General features: G+C 34.7%; 1 protein-coding gene across 4 annotated transcripts; it reads left to right on the top strand.

Annotated features, from left to right (window-relative positions):
• The first annotated feature begins 1087 nt into the window (after positions 1-1087).
• LOC114380575 (syndetin-like) lies at positions 1088-17610 on the top strand. Of its 4 annotated transcripts, XM_028339692.1 has the most exons (25): positions 1088-1655; positions 3138-3305; positions 4186-4260; positions 4996-5074; positions 6147-6211; positions 6294-6383; positions 6843-6932; positions 7068-7154; positions 7330-7413; positions 7665-7784; positions 8270-8298; positions 8395-8527; positions 9360-9905; positions 10322-10863; positions 10976-11039; positions 11190-11304; positions 11399-11571; positions 13247-13372; positions 14326-14396; positions 15032-15094; positions 16083-16155; positions 16343-16462; positions 16825-16902; positions 17101-17151; positions 17233-17610. In XM_028339692.1, the coding sequence occupies exons 1-25, from the start codon at positions 1413-1415 to the stop codon at positions 17332-17334; spliced, it is 3387 nt and encodes a 1128-aa protein (XP_028195493.1). In that variant the 5' UTR covers positions 1088-1412; the 3' UTR covers positions 17335-17610. The 4 variants fall into 4 exon arrangements, with proteins under 4 accessions (XP_028195493.1, XP_028195494.1, XP_028195497.1 ...); XM_028339696.1 differs by lacking the exon at positions 1088-1655 and having other exon boundaries at positions 3163-3550; positions 6152-6211; XM_028339695.1 differs by lacking the exon at positions 1088-1655 and having other exon boundaries at positions 3163-3550.
• Positions 17611-18469: the final 859 nt, after the last annotated feature.

Here is an 18469-nt window from a genome sequence, read left to right as displayed (position 1 = left end):
AAAGAGCTAATGATGTCTCCTACCTTAGCAAATTGTTTTCGTAACAATTTTTATTGATAATGTAAAGTTAAAGATCTGTACAACTTTGCTTATTCTTACTAAAAAGGCACATTTTTTTAGGTAAATAGTAATGTTATCTAATTAATTGTATCACCAATGCAGATGGTTGTTTTCATTTTTCACTCCGTACAATGCACAAATCGTAACCAAAAGAAAATTTTGAACCAAACCAAATAAAGGAATAAAAGAAAATTTCGCGTTAACATTTTTTTTTATAAAAATACTGGTATCTTTATATAAAAAACAATTTTGCTCAAGATTACTATGAATGATTAAATTCTTATTGTGAGTATTGTAATAAAAAAGTTAGTATTCAACATGACTGTACATTAAGAGTTCACATGTAAAGTCACCAATTAAACATATCAATTAATTTACACACTAATAAGTATTAATTATCTTACATTATGTATTATTTAAATCACACCATTTGTAGATAAAATCCCTGATTTGATTCTTTCAAATTTTATTCCTGATCGTAATTAAATTCTTCTGTCTTCTAGACATTTAGTCATGAAATTAATAATTAATTTATTATTATAGATTGTATTAATTCTTTATAAAAATAAATTTCAGAAATTGGTTTACTAGTTACTCCGAGTGACTATTTTAATAATACGGAGTACTTTTTTTTAAAAAGACAATATTTATTGGTAAAATACGTGAAATATTAGGGGGAAAGTTTTTCATTCCGGGATCATGATTTTTTGGAAATCATGAATTTCGTAAATTATGTTTTTTTGAATGAATAAAATAATAATTTTTTTAAGAATTAAAGAGTTATGTATATTTTTATTGGTTATTTTAATTATTATTATATAATTTTACCAAAAATAATATGATATTTTTATTAATCGAAATAAAACTGACTAAAAAACATTCTAAAAACTTAATTTTCTAAAAATATTATTTTTTTAAACTAACCTATAATTCTCGGGTCTCTCATCATACGCTTCATGCAGTATTTCATACTACTTATGCATTTAACCGTTAATTACTTAATTACTAGTCGCTGGCTTAGACAGGCAAGTTCGATGGAAATTATAGTTGATTCATGATTGGCGTAAATTTAAGAAGAGTTTTAACCAAGTCGTCTTTTCCAAGTTTTTGATCCCAAATTCTAATCCACTTATCGTCAACACAACACAAGAACCAAACCAACAAACAACGATCGCTCGCGTTCATGCACAGTGCTGTGGCCACTGAAGTAAACGTAACTAAGTCATTTCAGTTCCGAACTCACTCACTCGCATCGCATTTTTCCGTCAGATCTCGGCGAGATCGCTAAACGAAGCCGTTTTTCGCTATGAAACGCGAGTGCCGCCGCTCGATCTCGGGGTCTTAAGTTTGCGATGCAGCCAAATTTGTTTCCCTTTGGAAGCGTGCTGGGGAATCCTTTCATTTTCAATGGCGACGGCGATTTGAGCGAGGGAGGAGGAGGGATCGAGAGCTCTAGGGTTTTCTTCTTGCTCCCGTTCTTCTTGCTCTCCCAGGGCGGAGCAATGGATTTGTCCAAGGTCGGCGAAAAAATCTTGAGCTCCGTTAGGTCCGCCAGATCTCTCGGATTGCTCCCTCCCGTTTCTGATCGCCCCGAGGTAAACGCAATTTTCACGCACAATTGCTTCGCTCGCCATTGGATTCGTGTTACGCCGAATTTGATTGTGTGCTTTTGGAATTTTAGTTGTGTGTGGTTTTAGTTTTAGATAACTCCGTACGATTGGATTGTTGAAATGTATTGTGTGTTTGTTGTTAAGTTAGGAAGAAGCAGTAACTGTGCTGCTTTTAATGCGTTTGATGCGAGTTTTGGGTTTGATGATGTATGTACCGTTGCTATGCGCCTGCCACCTCGTTGCGAGTTAGCACTGAGATAGACTTTTTTATAATAAAATTGACGGTTGCAAGCTTGATTTGGAAAAATAATGAAATCCTCGAGAATATTGGCTGTGTAAGAGGACTTGGAAAGAACCATAGATGTTGAGATGTTTTTGGTTGTAGGGAATACCATGGTTTTAAATTAATCGCGGTTGCAGTTTAGTTGCTATCCTTGACATTGCGGGTGATGCGGTCGCAATTGTGGTCATGGTGAGTGAAAAAACCCTTGACTTTGCAGTTGCAATTGCGGTTGCTGACATTTTTTTACAACCATGGGGACTACTGAATAATTTGTTCAAGTTGCTTATTATATAGTGTTTTTTGAGTGGAAACTTGTGAGTTTTGGTTACAAGAATTATTACAGCTTACAAGTTGGATAGAGTTATATTTACTATTCTAAAGAGATTTATAGGTTTAATGTGAAAGTGATTTGCTAGAAGGAATTAGATTGGGTGACTGAAAGAATGGGCTCTCATTAGAATTGCCAATATTAGTTGCTATGAGAAACTGCAGAGTCATAAGGATGTGGTTTTACATATATTATATATTGTATTCAAGTTTGAATAGTATCTTGAGTATGGCTTATTTTCATGTGGTTCATCTTTAAGTTTAGTAGCTATAGGAGATATAAGGTTGATCCAATGGTTGGGGAAGGGTGAAGGGAGAAGGGAGGGGGGAGAGGTTGCAGGTTTGAATCCCTCCAACTGACATTCCTAACAAAATTAACAAACTAAAATTTGCTGGTAAAAAAAAAGCTCAGTAGCTATAATAATCTTAGTGGGCATTAAATTAATAATCATAACTATGGAGTTACATTTGTGTTCTTGCTTTTCTATTGAATGACTATATCTTTCTTCACAATCAAAGCATAATCCTCTCTTACATTGTCAATCAACTCTAGTGAGGATTCTTTTTCTCCTGATATTGCAGTAGTCTTAAATAGCGGGGATGACGAATTTGTTAACCTAGATGGTCGCTATTATTCACAAAGTTGATTATTCAGCAATCTTGATAACTTAGTGGTCTACAAGTCTTTTGAATATATCTTGTAATTTCACGCTTAAGTCCACCAGTGAACCTATTAGTGAATGTTCCCTGTGGTTATCCTGCTGTTCATGTTCATACACGTGTTGGTGTTCATGCAGTGACTCCTTATTTGTTTAAGTTAGAGCATATTTTCATGTTTTACAAATGTTGTTGAACAGGTTCCAGCTCGAGCTGCTGCTGCAGCTGCTGTAGCTCGTGCTCTTGCAGGGTTACCTCCTCATCAGAGATACAGTCTTTCTTCAAGTTCAGAAGAACTAAGTTCAATATATGGAAGCATACCTCAAGGCCAAGTAGTGGAGGAGCTGGAGGATGAATTCTATGAAGAGGTGCTACTTGCTGTATCACTCCAGTTTCAATTTCGCACTGATTTATCTTGCAGCCTCCTTTGTGTATTAGACAGAAACTATTTTCATATGGAGGTTCTGTTGTTCAATCTGGAGAGATACTTTTCTGTTTGTTTATGTTTATTGAGAGATGGCTGAAAATTTTATCTTTTGGAAGTTTCCAAATATGTCCTTGTACCAGGAGACCTTGAGATGGTTGCTAACGGTTGAGAGCATAGAACTTCTCAGTAAGAATTAGTTTTGTATCCTTAGACAGATCATTGATATAACACTTCATATTAGGAAGTTTTATATATCTGAACTTCTTCCTTGATTTTTTTAATTAATATTTGAAATTTTGAATATCCCTTTATTTAGAACTTGAACTTCGGGTAATGGGAATCCATATCCATTAGTAATCACAGTTTCTGTTTGGATTTTTTTTTTTTATTGTTTTGTTCTTTTGACTCATTTTTAGAAGTGACACAATTTATCCACTCTTTTCTCCTCTTGCCAACTTTTGCTTGTAACAGCTTCTTCTTATTAGTATACTACTATTTAACAAGTTTTATATTTTTAATATCTTCATGTTTCTACTGATTATAGGAAAACAAAAAGGAAAAACTATTTTTTTGTTCCCTCTTATGAACTCAAGGCTTGAAAGAATGGAACTGTGAAAGTCTGTTATTATTGATATCAATGTATACACTCTAGCCATTAGTAACTTGCTAATTCCCTCATAGTCTCATACACGTGCAATACACATGTAATATTCCCCATTTTGAAAATTTCCTGTTACGTTTGCACTTCAATGAAGTTTTATTCATATTTGATCGCCATGAATTATGAGGTGAATGGATTCTTTTGGATGCCTTTATTGCAGGACTTTGATCCAATTAGGCATGTTTTAGAGCACGTTCCAGTTGAAGAAAATGAGCTGACATATTTTGAAAAACAGGTGTGGTTCATGTTTCTCAATCTTGCTCTCGGTTGAAAATATTTTAACTATTTGTTATCTTTGAAGGTGAAATTTTCTTTAGGTTCTCTGCTGAGTCATTCTTCTATGTAACAAAAAACAGTTGTAACTGTTGACATATATATCTTCATGATTCCTCTTTATTTATTAAAAGTAAAATATTATTAGCTTTGATGCTCATCTCTTGCATTCATTGCAAATTGTCATCTCTTGCACTTAAGAGCAACTCCAATGCTGTTGCTTAAGTTACGTTTCAATTGAGCAATGGTACCAAAACAATATTCCACTGTTGGAGTGGTGTGATTTGGCAGCCAGCTGCAGGAACTGCTTATTTAAGCAATGGTTGCAAACCATTAAATGAGCTCATGTTGTCAGCTTGAAATCTGAATGTAATCATATGTCATGACAAATCTCATTATAGTCTCCACAGTTTGAATTTTGTTAATTGATTGAGTTAGGTTGTATTGAGGGCGAGCCCTGGTGCAGCGGTAAAGTTGTGCCTTGGTGACTTGTTGGTCATGGGTTCGAATCCGGAAACAGCCTCTTTGCATATGCAAGGGTAAGGTTGCGTACAATATCCCTCTCCCATACCTTCGCATAGCGAAGAGCCTCTGGGCAATGGGGTACGAAGTTTTTTATTGAGTTAGGTTGTATTATCCTGCTATGTGTTATTAATACTCTTATAGAAGATGTTTGGTCTTGGATTTTGTCATGTAGGCTGCCCTTAGATTGGCACAACTGGATAGAGTAGCTGAGCGTTTATCTCGCCATGTTATGGAGCATCATGAAGTAATGGGTAAGTTGAAGTGGTGAACTGAGAGAATTGACTATACCTACTTTGTATTTTAGTACATGAGTTCATGCATGTTAGATATTTTGTTTAGCATTTGTATTTTTGCTGTGCACATTTTTTTACTTGCTTATTTCAAGGTTGTCAATTTTTTATTGCTTGGGCAACATTATTATTAGGTTTAGATATGAATTTAGTTCCTATAAGTTTGCGCCTTTTCAATTTTGGTCCTTGTAAGTTTTTTTTGTCCTTTTTTAGTCCCTATTACTTTGCGCTTCTTCAATTTTGGTCCCAGTAAGTTTTTTTGTTCATTTTTAGTCCTTGTAAGCTTGCTTTTTTCTAATTTTGGTCCCTAAAAGCGAGAACTTACATGAATTTAAAATTGAAAAACTGTAATCTTAAAGGGACTAAAATTGAAAAAGTGCAAACTTACCGGGAAAAGAATGAACAAAAAAAACTCACGGGGACCAAAATTGGAAAAGCCCAAACTTACATGGACTAAAATGAAACAAAAAACTTGCAAGGACCAAAATGGAAAAATGCAAACTTACAGGGACAAAATTCATATTTAAGCCTTATTTTATGAGCAAACTACACTGATACCCCTTGTGGTTTCTTCAAAATTTACATTATACTCTCCTTTTCCCCCTTATAGTAACCCCCTTAGTTGTTTGAAATATATTACATTGACACTCTCGATATCCAAGAAATACATTACACTATGTAACCATGTAAGGGGGGTTTATTGTAAAGTAAATAAAGCAAGGATGGGTGCATTTTGAAGAAACCACAAAGGTGTCAGCTAATTTGCTTTATTATTATTAATTTCTCTATAAAAATTAAAAAAAGTTACGCTTTGGTTGACTTATAAATCATGTTAAGATCATAATTCTATCCTTATTAGTTAATGTATCAAGAAGAATGCAGTGTCATTTCTAATTTAAATTTAAATATAAACAATTTTGGTCTAAATTCTTTGAGATATTGAGAAATTGGGTTCATGCAACTTTACTGCAGTTGCCAACTTCCCATTTTCTTTTAGCTATAGAATAAGTAGCTGATACTTACTTTTGCCCAGTGAAGGGGATGAATTTGGTCAGAGAATTGGAAAAAGACTTAAGAATTGCAAATGTCATCTGTATGGTAAGCATCATAACTAATAAGAAGCTGATACTTACTAGTTTATCTATCTTGCTCTTACTGCTTCCTTTTTTATGTTTTGCAGAATGGAAGAAGACACTTGACATCATCTATGAATGAGGTTTCAAGGGATCTGATTGTGAATTCTTATTCTAAAAAGAAACAAGCTCTTCTGGTAATTTTGTCTCTCTTTGTACAAACTAGCCTTAGGTTTTGTTTTTTTTATGCATGTATTCTCTGTTTCCCAGTTTCTCATGATCTTATTTCATTGTGTTTTTAAAAATTGATTTCTTCTTATTCATAAGTTGTTATCTGGTATATAAAGTCACTGGTCGAGTAATCTTAGATCTGGGTTTCTTTACTAGTTGAGGATAGCATAGTAGATCAGCAGTAGAAAACTGTTTTTCATTTATGTATCCAGACATGGGTTCCTATCAAGACTACACCAATTCTGATCTGGAACCACATGTTTGATGTCTTAATTTGTAACATTAGTACCTCTGGTACTCAGATTAATATACGTATATATTTTCGCTGATAAAAAAAAAAAAATCAGGTATATAAAGTAGTTTAGTCTAGGATACGTAATAGCTTGTGGTGGTAACTTTGTGAATGCATCTATTTCCATTCATAGGACATGCTTCCAACCTTGACTGAACTTCGACGTGCTTTGGACATGCAATCAACACTTGAATCCCTTGTAGAAGAAGGGAATTACTGGAAGGTGAGCTTCTATGTATTAAATGCAGATTGTGGTCAATTATTGACAACTTCATCAAGTTTCTAATTTTTGTTTTTTCTGTTTTTTTATCTAAGGCATCTTCTAAGATGTTCATTTTTCATGTTGATCATTATGCAGGCATTTCAAGTCCTATCTGAGTATTTGCAACTCTTGGATAGTTTGTCAGAGCTTTCAGCAATACAAGAAATGAGTCGTGGTGTGGAGGTGAATTTTGAATAACTATTAGGAAGGATTAAGATGATTTATTCTTAAGATTTTCCTTGCATGTTAGGAGAAATTAATCTGTTACTTCTTATGTTACTGAACATATTCCTAATGACAATGCAAAGTATTTGTGTATTTAACTGTTTAAGTTTTCTCCATTGTATTATTAATGCAGGTTTGGCTGGGAAGAACTTTACAGAAGCTGGATGCTCTTTTATTGGGAGTATGCCAAGAATTCAAGGAAGATGGCTATATAACAGTGAGTGTCTATTCTTAGTTTTTTATTTGGTTAGTTTTTCCCGCATTCTTGGTTTAGTTTTTGTGTATTTCTTATTCTCTTGCATTTGTATCTCTCCTTCCTTTACCAATAATTTTTTTCTTTATAAAATCCCCCACCCATATGTGATATGATTTGTTGTCCCCATTGTATTGTGTGTGTGCGTGCAGATATTTGCTATTGTATTATTGGAAATATATTATAAATGATGGTAATGTACTGAGGTGGTACAGGTAATTGATGCATATGCATTAATAGGGGATACTGCCGGTCTTGCTGAAAAGATACAGAGTTTCTTCATGCAAGAAGTTATATCAGAAACACACTCTGTATTAAAGGCTATTGTGCATGAGGTATGTTATACATTTTCTTGCCTAACTCATGTTTAGTACTATCTCAATTCTGAAATTGTTTAGGAGGCAGGAGAGTTAATAGTATATTTTCCCCAATTGACATGTAAATAAAATTGAGTGTGAAGCTGCTGGTTGTTATTCCATGTAATTTACATCTGTAAATATGGTGACATTGTATTATTACCACTTTTCATTTCATATAAGCTTATGCGCATGTGGTGGCTACTGAAGCTTAGTTTCTTTACCTATATTGGTTCAATGAGGATTGACAGCACTTAAATACTTAATTCCTTGCAGTGGGTAGTAGGATAATTGCCCATAATTATTGATATTTGAGGCCCCAAAACAATATTATTGATTGTAGCAATGGATTCAGATTAAAGATTAGTGCAGTTGATTTAAAGGGCTGTAATTTCTCTATGCCAACCTAATCTTAAAAGGACTCAATTAATTAATAATTAATACATTGTTGACCTTTTTTTTAGGATGAGGAGGGACTTTCGCAAAATAGTTGGTACTTTTTCTTCCACGAGCATATTTGTCATCCTTTAATGATTAGTATGAGTATTTCTATGTTAGATTGACTTCATAGTTGTCATTTCAATTCCAGGCTCACTTACAGTGATTTATGCCTTCGAATACCTGATTCAAAGTTCAGGCAATGCTTATTACGAACATTGGCTGTTTTATTTGACCTTATGTGTTCATACCATGAAATTATGGATTTCCAGCTAGAAAGAAAGGTAAATTTCTGGTTCCTCTTAAATATATTTTTTCCATTCATTATGCCTTTTCCCCCCTCTTTGCTTTGTGCATTCAAATATTCTTGTGGACTTGTACACCCCAAACAAAGTTACGTCGACTACTATTGGGTCAATCTTGGCTTTTAATTTTTAATTATTTTCTTTGCAATGGTTAGAGAAGTCGTTCTTAGTTTTCCACCCAATTGCTTAGTCCCTAATTTTAAACCTCTTAAGATCTTGAAAATATCTCACTTCTCACTCAATATTGGAAAAAACCCAAGTCTCACATCATCTAGAGATAGTGCCAAGATTGAGTATATAAGTGGGGACAACCCTCACTCTATGAGCTAGCTTTTGGAATTGAGTTAGGTCCAAATCATTCAAAGATGGTATCAGAACCTATCCTAGATCCATTAAAAGGGTCACCCATCATTTTATCCACGCACTAAGCCCAAAAGTGTTGGGCTTGAGGGAGTGTATTGAGAAAAATTCAAGTTCCACATCAACTAGAGATAGTGTCAAGATAGAGTATACAAGTGAGGGTCAACCCTCACCCTATGAGCTAGCTTTTGGGGTTGAGTTAGGTCCAAACCAACATTCTAAGACTCAACAAGTTAACATGTAAGTTAGGAGAAATCCTTGATTTGGTTTTGATGGATTGAGTAAATCACCAGTTCGCGATAGAGTACACTTCTCACAATTGTTTAGTATTTCAATATGTATCCAATGTAGAGATTGGGAAGTGGGAAGAAAGCTATATTCATGATTACAGGGTCTATAGTTGTTGATATTTGTTTTTCAGGCTCATACATATGGTTGATTTTAATCTCAGGACTCAGCAGCACAAACTTCAAATAAGTGCAATGAAGAAATTTCTTGTAGTCCAGGTGAGCCTCAGGAAGTTGATTCAGATGTAAGAGCCTGCAACAATTCTATGTCCAGTTCCGGAGATGTAATACATGGCTCATCTTCTAGGGAGGAATCTGCAACAGTGAGCTCACTGACTGAAACTAGTGGTTCACCATATAGTGATTCTCATGATACAATTAAGGAGGCTGGAAAGGAGGACAGTGCAACATCAAGCATTGAGTCCCCTTGGTACCATCTTCGCAAAGAAGCTACAACATTTGTTTCACAGACCCTTCAAAGAGGACGCAGGAATCTGTGGCATCTCACTGCAAGTCGTGTGTCAGTATTGCTTTCTTCTGCTACAGCCTATACTGCTAGCATTCATCAATTCTTGAAAAATTATGAAGATCTCAGCATCTTTATTTTGACTGGGGAAGCCTTTTGTGGAATTGAAGCAGTTGAATTTAGGCAGAAGTTAAAGGTTGTTTGTGAAAACTATTTCATAGCTTTTCATCGACAAAATATGCATGTAAGTGACCTTAAGCCTTTTCATGGTTGTTAGAGTCATATAATGTTGATCGTGATTTCTTATGTAGTTCTTTTGAGTCTGGTACGTGCAAAATGCAATGTCATTTCTATCCTCCTATGTCTGCACGGTGTCTCCAAGATGATGATGGTGTTCCGGCTATCAATAAGATTTTAATAACCGACAGATTGTTACATTCATGTAAAATTTTGTTCCATAAATTTTAAACTTGTTTACTTCTGTTGTTCTTTCTGGGTGCATGTAGGGATGTCTAACATGTTCTTATTTGTGGTTCTGTTACTATGTAATCACTAAGTTGTTGTTTGGGCTTGTTGATATGCCAAGCTGTGCATCTGACAATATCAGTAATCTGTAGTCTTGGATAAATGATTAAATGGGATTTCCTTTTTCCTTTTTAGGCTCTAAAAATGGTTTTGGAGAAAGAGACTTGGCTAAAATTACCTCCAGATACAGTACAAATGATCAGTTTTGCAGGTCTTATTGGTGATGGAGCACCGTTGATTTCTTTATCCAGTGGTAAATCAACTAATGTCAGTGCAGTCCATTCCACTAAATCGGTCAATGTGGTTCACACTGGTGCAAGGAAGAATGGGTTTTCTCACTGGATTAAAAGTGGAAACCCTTTCCAGCAAAAATTACCAACCTCCAATGAAGGTCGTGGTTACTCACAACCTAATGGATCAGTTTGTGGTGAATTTGACGGAAGTTCAACCAATAATTTTCATGATGATAAAACACCCAGAAAGAATGATTTCAATCAAATGAATGGTGCCAATTCTGTTTCAGAAGATGAAAATGAGGATCTTCTTGCTGACTTTATTGATGAAGACAGTCAACTACCAAGTCGAAGTTCTCAACCCCATCATTCAAGAACTCTCTCTTCACATGGAAATGACGAAGAGAATACAACTCAAACTGGATCTTCTCTTTGTCTTTTAAAGTGAGTTGCTTTACATTATGGATTTGGAGAACTAATTACCTTCCACCATATAGCTTTTATCAGTATTATTATTACTGGATTTAATGAGATATTGTATGTCTTAAAATGTAAGGTCTATGGATAAATATGCAAGGCTTATGCAGAAATTGGAAGTGGTAAATGTTGAGTTCTTCAAGGTAGGCATTTCTTCCCTTAAATGGCTTGCTGTACATTACCCACCCTCCTGCCTTTTCTTTTCAGGTTACACATACAAGCTTGGTGGTGCTTTTTTTTTTGTCATTTTTTCTATCTAAATTCTTTTTTCCTGATTCAGTATATTGATGCAGGGAGTATGCCAATTGTTTGGAATTTTTTTCTATTTTATATATGAAACATTTGGTCAGCAAAACGGTCAGCAAAACACTAGTTCAACTGGAAAAAGCACAACTAGCTCTCTTAATTGTAAGTGTCACGTATTAGATTCTCAAACATTGGTATCTAAATCCAATTTTGAGTTGATTAATCATTAGTTATTGAGTTCAATTGTGACATGCAGATCGCTTGAGAACAGCTTTATCCAGAGTAAATCAAGATTGTGAAGAGTGGATTAAGTCTCAATCGTCTTCACCAACATCTTTGGGTTCACCATTTGTACATACTGAGTTGACACCTACACACCCTCCCAATACAAATTTTGGTCACTCCTCAGGGACTTCTTTGGGTCTCAAGGTATTCGTGTGAAGTTCATTTTGGGAAAAAACAGTTCTCACATACTTTGTAAATTTTTTTCCACATGACTAGAATTGTGATGCCATATGCTTTAAATTTCTTTCACTGTTTATCAGCTACTTGACATTGTGTATTGTTTTTTAGGAAATCCCTCAAGGATATAAAGTGGGAATTATTGTTTTTTGAAATTTGACTCAGAAATAACACTCTACTCAAATTTGGTTGAGCAGATATGTGGATTTGACTTCTCTAAACTGAGGGAAATGCACTTTAGAGGATAAAGTGCACTAATAATTGTTGAATAGAAAATCAACAACTGAGATTGTAATTTGTTACATCCCCTCAATTTAGAGGAGCCAGAACCCTGATGTTAAATTGGACTTTTCAGTTTTCACTGCAACTTGCATCATATCCTCCATGTTAGCACATTTGGCCATCATATGGTAGTGTTGCAATCTCACACGCTTAGTTTTATTCTCATCTGTGTCAAGCTAGATCACTGGCACAAGTAGAGTGGTCTGGATCATCGCTCCAACACAGTGGATAAATGGAGTCGTGCACAAAGAACTCATCACTGGTGGAAATTGGGGGGTTGCTCTGTGCAATGTGGTTTACAAGAAAAGCCCAATTTCTGCATATTTCGTGCCCTAATTCTGTGCCTAAGCCATAATCGATTCTTTCTGCCTCTGGGTTTGAGTTCCCCCTCTCTTCCTTTGTGCCCAACCCTTTTCTAACCCTTGCTGTCCTTCTCTTTCCTAACCGACAGCACACTCTTCCTCTCTGTTCACTGTTGCTGCTTTACTCCCTTCCCTTTTGCTTCTCTGTTGCTGTTTGCCAGCATCTCTTGTTTCTTCTCTGGTTGTGTTTTTGCTGCATGTTGTGTTGTTAGGTTGCTGCTGCGTGCAGTGTTGTTAGGTGGCTGTATTATTAGGTTTCCTATCTCTGTTATTTTTTGTACATATATGTGTGTGTGTTTTTAAATTTAATTTTGCATTTTAGTTGAAACTTATGATTCATGTTACGATCCTACACTCCTTGTCTAAACTCAATTTTGACATCCTAGTAGAAAAGAGATGTTGCAACTTGCGTTGAATGTTAGGATCCGATTGGAAGGTATGGGACTTGTGTCTCACATTGGAAGGATGGGATTTTAGGTGGGTTTACAATGTCTTAGCTCTCCAACTACAATGACTACCTTGTGGTGTGGTTCTCCCAATGTTGTTATCAATTTGTATAAGAGCTTCCTACCATGTCTGTCAGCTGCAAATGAGTGACAATGGTGGTGACATTGGCATTGCAGTGTTCACTCAGGACTAGTCTTAGGAGTTAGGACTACTGCACAGCCAGTCCATGTGGGTGCTGGGGCACCGGATGAGCATGGTGGGATGTTAGGATCCAATTGCAAGGAATGGGACTTGAGTTTCAAATTGGAAGTATGGGAATCTAGTGTGGGATTTGAGGTTCTGGGCTCTCTAACTACATCAGTTAGCTTATCAATGGAACATTTTTTTTTTCAAGGAATCTTTTCCCCCCTTTCTTATATCAATTTATGTTGTTATACTCCGTGGTGGCTTGTAAAGATATTTTCTTCATTAATGTAGTTTAGATTTTGAATCAAGGAGGAATCTGTGTTAAGATATGTTTATGTCTCTATAAAATCTTTTTAATGTTTCAGGAAAGATGTGTGGCTGTTGACACTATATCTCTTGTTGCTCGAATACTGAATAGATCTAAAGCTCATCTCCAATCAATGCTCTTGCAAAGTAATTCAACTATACTCGAGGATTTCTATGTTCATCTGGTATGTGGAATCTTAATCTTTAACGTACAGTGGGTTAACCAATTGTGGAAATTGATGTCGACAGATCTTTCAAGGTTTCTTTGTTGACATTATGCAATTTTACATTGATGAAGATTTGAAATGTTATGGATTAAATCAAGTTGAAATCCTGCTGACTAATGTTAATATTTACCATGATTCATGTCTGAACTTTGTTTGGTAATGAGGAATTGGAAGGAGGGTAATGGAAATGAACCAACGTTATGTAACTAAACCGGGGGCTAGTCTGCTACCTTTTCCCCTCTTTTCAGTGCTTTTTGCCAAACATGACACTAGAATAGAATTATGTAAAAATTACATTTTTGGAGGGCCTTATTATGCTTACATGAAGAGTAAAAATGCATACATCTGAAAATGCATGCAATGGTGGCTGTAAGGTTTCAAGTTTAAGAAACTATTTATCATGGCTTAGGAGGAGTGAGAAAACTGTGCTCATTAAACTCACCCCTCCCCTTCTTTTTTGTTTTGTTTTGTTCTATGAGGTTTATCATATCCTTTGGATATGAGACTAATCCTCACTAAGGGTATTGGGGTTGCCCCTCTAAGCACTTTCCCGCTGTTATGGCCCTGTGACATTGTAGAGAACCCCATTTTATTAAAAGCCTTTTTGAGCATATCTGTTAATATAACATCAAAGTGTTGACTTCTAGTGGATGATTATGTTTGCTTGCTAAAACATTTATTGTGTAAGCAAGTGAACTTTCTCCTATTCAAGGGTAGGGTACCCCTTGTACCCAATGCAATAAAATTGTTTTTTTTTTTCGCCGATAAAATAAATGTTTGGGTTGCATATTTAGAATATATATTTTATTGATATTTTATTTCTACTTGATTCAATTGTTTTTGCATTTTTTTTATATGAAAAAGACTAAGTATGGATAACGGCAATCTTTAATACGTAAGGATTTCTTTAGGTGGATGCTGTACCAGATCTTACAGAACATGTTCATCGGACTACAGTGAGACTACTGTTGCACATTAATGGGTAAGACAAATGTACACCTAGCTAAAAGTCTACAAGGTTGCTTTGGAAGTGTTGCTAATATATATGACTTCTGTACTATCAAATTGACATCCATCATCTGGGTCTTTTTCTTTTGACCAAACCACTTGAGAAGGGAAACTATATTATACCAAAATGAATTTAATTTAGTAAATATTTTTCTATTGTGTGGTTTGAACTACAAATATGTTGTGCTGAAAATTAAAAAAAGCCAAATATATTAAGTGATACTATATTTTTATCATGTGAGATATATCTATAATTCAACTTCATATTTAGGATTCCTTTATTTTAAAGGAATTTTTTATTCAAAACTGTTTGCAGTAAAAATTATTTTTTAGTATAGTTTAAAGATCTCAAAAACTGTGTTGTCAAATACAATGAAAGGATTGTATCTGGTGACAGATGTGCTTTTGAATTATCACAAATTATGTTATTTTTTATGCTTGTGTTTATTTGTAAGCCCACGGGTCTTATCTTTGGCCTCTTAACCAGCACAATCTATTTCAGTTGTGGAAACAAAAATTCAACCTAATTTTGAATGTTTACATATTGGAAGGTCGTTGTAACTAGTTTAAATGTAATTGTTCTTTTAATTTTTATTCATTCTTTTACAGATATGTTGAACGTGTTGCCAATTGTAAATGGGAAGTAAAAGAGCTCGGCATGGAGCATAACGGGTTTGTATTTTTGGATCATCCTTATATTTGAATTCCAACTCATTTTCCCCCTCTTTGTATTACTTGTAGTTGCTTACATTAAGTATAGGTAGTTGCTAGGTAAACAACTTATAGCACACATTACATGTACTTATAAAAATTATATACACTATTGGGATCTTGTTTTAACGATGTTCTTGAGTATGAACACTCAGTTTTTTGTGTATGTGAATGACTTTTGCAAACTACCTATCTAAAAACTTAAGTTAGGTGAAAACACAAATGGTTTTATATCTAACACATCCCATCATGCAAGATCCCTTTGGGTGAATGCACGAGCCCACCTACCTTGTGCCATAATTTTAACTTTTTGTTAGAAAAATGAGGGCAACAAGGATCAAACTTTAGTTAACTTGGTCCTTGAGGTTTAGATACCATGTCATGAACCGATCATCCCCAAAACTTAAGTTGTCGAGTGAAAGCACATGGTTTTATTCCTGATGAGGATATACAATTATAAATGCTAGTGGATGATTTTAATGACACCGAATGTTCTTCTATCTCATAAAAGACTTTGATATCTGAGTCCTTGGGCCAAATAGTGTAACTTCTACAATTTAGTTTTGTTGCTGTTTTTGAACTGCAACTATGTTAGAGTGCCAAGAGATGTTTTGTGGAAGGCCCTAGAGAAGTGTGTATTGCTTATATTAGAGCAATCAAAGAATCATAAAAAGGTTATGACATGACAAGCCCAAGAACCTGAGGTGAGGGGTCACAGCATTTCTCCCTATAATTATAGGTTTGCATCAAACTGGGTGTGCTTATTGAGCATATCCAAGAGTTAGTGTCATGTTGCATGGTTTTTGTAGATGATATAGTTCCTAGTTCCTAGTTAGGTAGTTTGCAAACTGGGTGTGCTTATACAGCAGTGTTTCTTTTTTGTCAGAATTTTATCTTGGAAATAAGCTGCATTCTTTCGGCTCTTATGACTTGTAGATTGTATTGATAGATATGTTGATTTGTTGCTGGGGGAGTTTAAGCACTATAAAACACGACTTGCTCATGGAGGAATTCGTAAAGAGGTATTGCTGTTACTCATTATCATGAGACACACGTATCAAGTGCATGCAAATCAACTTATTCCATGAATATATACACTGATATTTGAAATATTGACTTTTATATTGTTGAAAAGAATAAAACATAGAAAGCAATTTCTAGTGTTTAAACATGACTTTTGTTTGGCTAATTCTGCTTCTGTGTGTGTAGGTTCAAGACCTATTATTGGATTATGGGCTTGAAATTGTGGCTGAAACTCTTGTTGAAGGACTTTCACGGGTGAAGAGATGTAGTGATGAAGGACGAGCCCTTATGTCATTAGATCTGCAGGTTATTTCTGAAGCCATGATCAATTTTAGTGCTTTCAATAGTCTGGATTTGAAGTTCATATGACAGATTATTATATTAATAGTTATGGAAAACCTAGATTAATCTTAATCAACTATTAAATTATGTAATAACAAATTTTACCATTGTTTAAATTACTTGTCAACATTCTGCTTTCGACTGAATTTGATTTTCAGACCTTAATAGCAATCGTATCTTAAAAGTGTCAAATATGTTATGGGACAGATATGGATTCTTATGTTACGCAGACAATGATCAATAAATTGATCAACCTTCTTGCTCCTATGTCATTCTTTTTTAGTTTTCATATGCTGAGTTTGGATTTGTGTCTTTCCACATACCAGGTTTTGATCAATGGGTTACAGCATTTTGTGGCGCTGAATGTGAAGCCCAAGCTACAAATGGTTGAAACTTTCATCAAGGTAAGCAACGAAGGACATGGAAACACATTCCCACTTTATTGTTTGCAAATACAGATGAATTTTGCCACACACGGCAGAATTAGTTGGGTTTTGCTGCCCGACCTGTTTTATAAATTGGGGGATCTCACATGTTTGAAACTTCCATTGTATGTAATATATATGTTTATTACTAATACACGCCTTGGACTTATAAACCAGGCTTACTACCTTCCCGAGACAGAATATGTGCACTGGGCACGAGCACACCCGGTAAGAATATCCACCTACCACAGTATCGTTACACATCTAATTGCACGGAGGTTTTAACTAAGCTCATCCTAATTCTTGCAGGAATACAGTAAAAGCCAGATTGTTGGACTGGTCAACCTTGTTGCCACTATGAAAGGTTGGAAGAGGAAAACCAGGTTGGACATACTGGAAAAAATTGAATGAGTAACTGTCATTTGTTGTGTATCAAGTCAGGCATATAGAATCTTCTGCTCCTTTTCGCCTTTGACTTTTTTGGCAGGGCTCCGTGTAAAGGTAGTGTATATTGCTTGGCGTTTGATCCTCTATTAATTATGGAGTATTTTCCAAATCTGTGTGCGTTGGTGTCTTGTAGATAGTCCTTTGAAAATAAGCTGTTATTGTACTATAATTTTACCTTCACATAATATTTTTCCTCACGTAATTCAGGTTACTGATCGCTACCCCCTCTTCTTGACTTCTTGATTATCCACACCCCTTTGTTCATTAATATCAATGGCCTATTTCAGTTGAACGTGATGTGGCTAACATAACTCGTTAGGGAATGAATTGTCATGAAAATTTTGTATTTATCTTTTACTTTCTAAATATTAAAAAATTCTAACAAAGTCATACTTAATGTCTATGAAGATTGAAGAGAGAGAGATCCTGATGTAGAAACACGAGAGAATCCATTCTTTAAATAATTATACTCGTGGATAGGATATCATTCAAGAACTTGATATTCAGATCAACTAATCGAAACTTAAAATCAATATGCTTAGGGATAGTCATGCTTTATTACAAATCAACTTTTTGTATTAGATATATGTTTATTTCAGCATGTTTAAAAACATGTTTTAAATCTCAAAATTGATTTATTTTTCTTCTAAAATGTCAATTGAAATATATGCTAAATTATAAAACAAAAAATCAATAACGATAAAGTCTTTATTCATTAGGTAGGATGTATTATATAGTATCATTCCATTGCAAATCATATTTATAGACAATGGTTTCTAAATTTTTTAATAATTTGCTATGACTTTTGATAATTATTGTGTTAATATTAGTTTCATATGATCATAAAAGTAAGTATTGTTAAACTAGGCTTTGCGTAAAACACCACTTTCCACCCGTCGATCGTAGAAAATATGTTTTGTGAAAGATGTTAACAGTACGTATTAAAAGAGCATACTATATATTTTAACACGAATCCGATCACAAGAATTTTTATTTTTTTTTATGTTTCTTATTTAGAAAGGAAACCAAAAGAGCATAGGAAATTATATATGATCGCGCCATTTAAAAGAACGACACTGCATAATCAACAACAAATAAA

The sequence above is a fragment of the Glycine soja genome, chromosome 12, assembly GCF_004193775.1.
Source record: "Glycine soja cultivar W05 chromosome 12, ASM419377v2, whole genome shotgun sequence".
NCBI classification, from domain to species: domain Eukaryota; kingdom Viridiplantae; phylum Streptophyta; class Magnoliopsida; order Fabales; family Fabaceae; genus Glycine; species Glycine soja.
The sequence above is the reverse complement of the archived record's forward strand: the minus strand, read 5'-3'. Positions and strand labels throughout refer to the sequence as shown.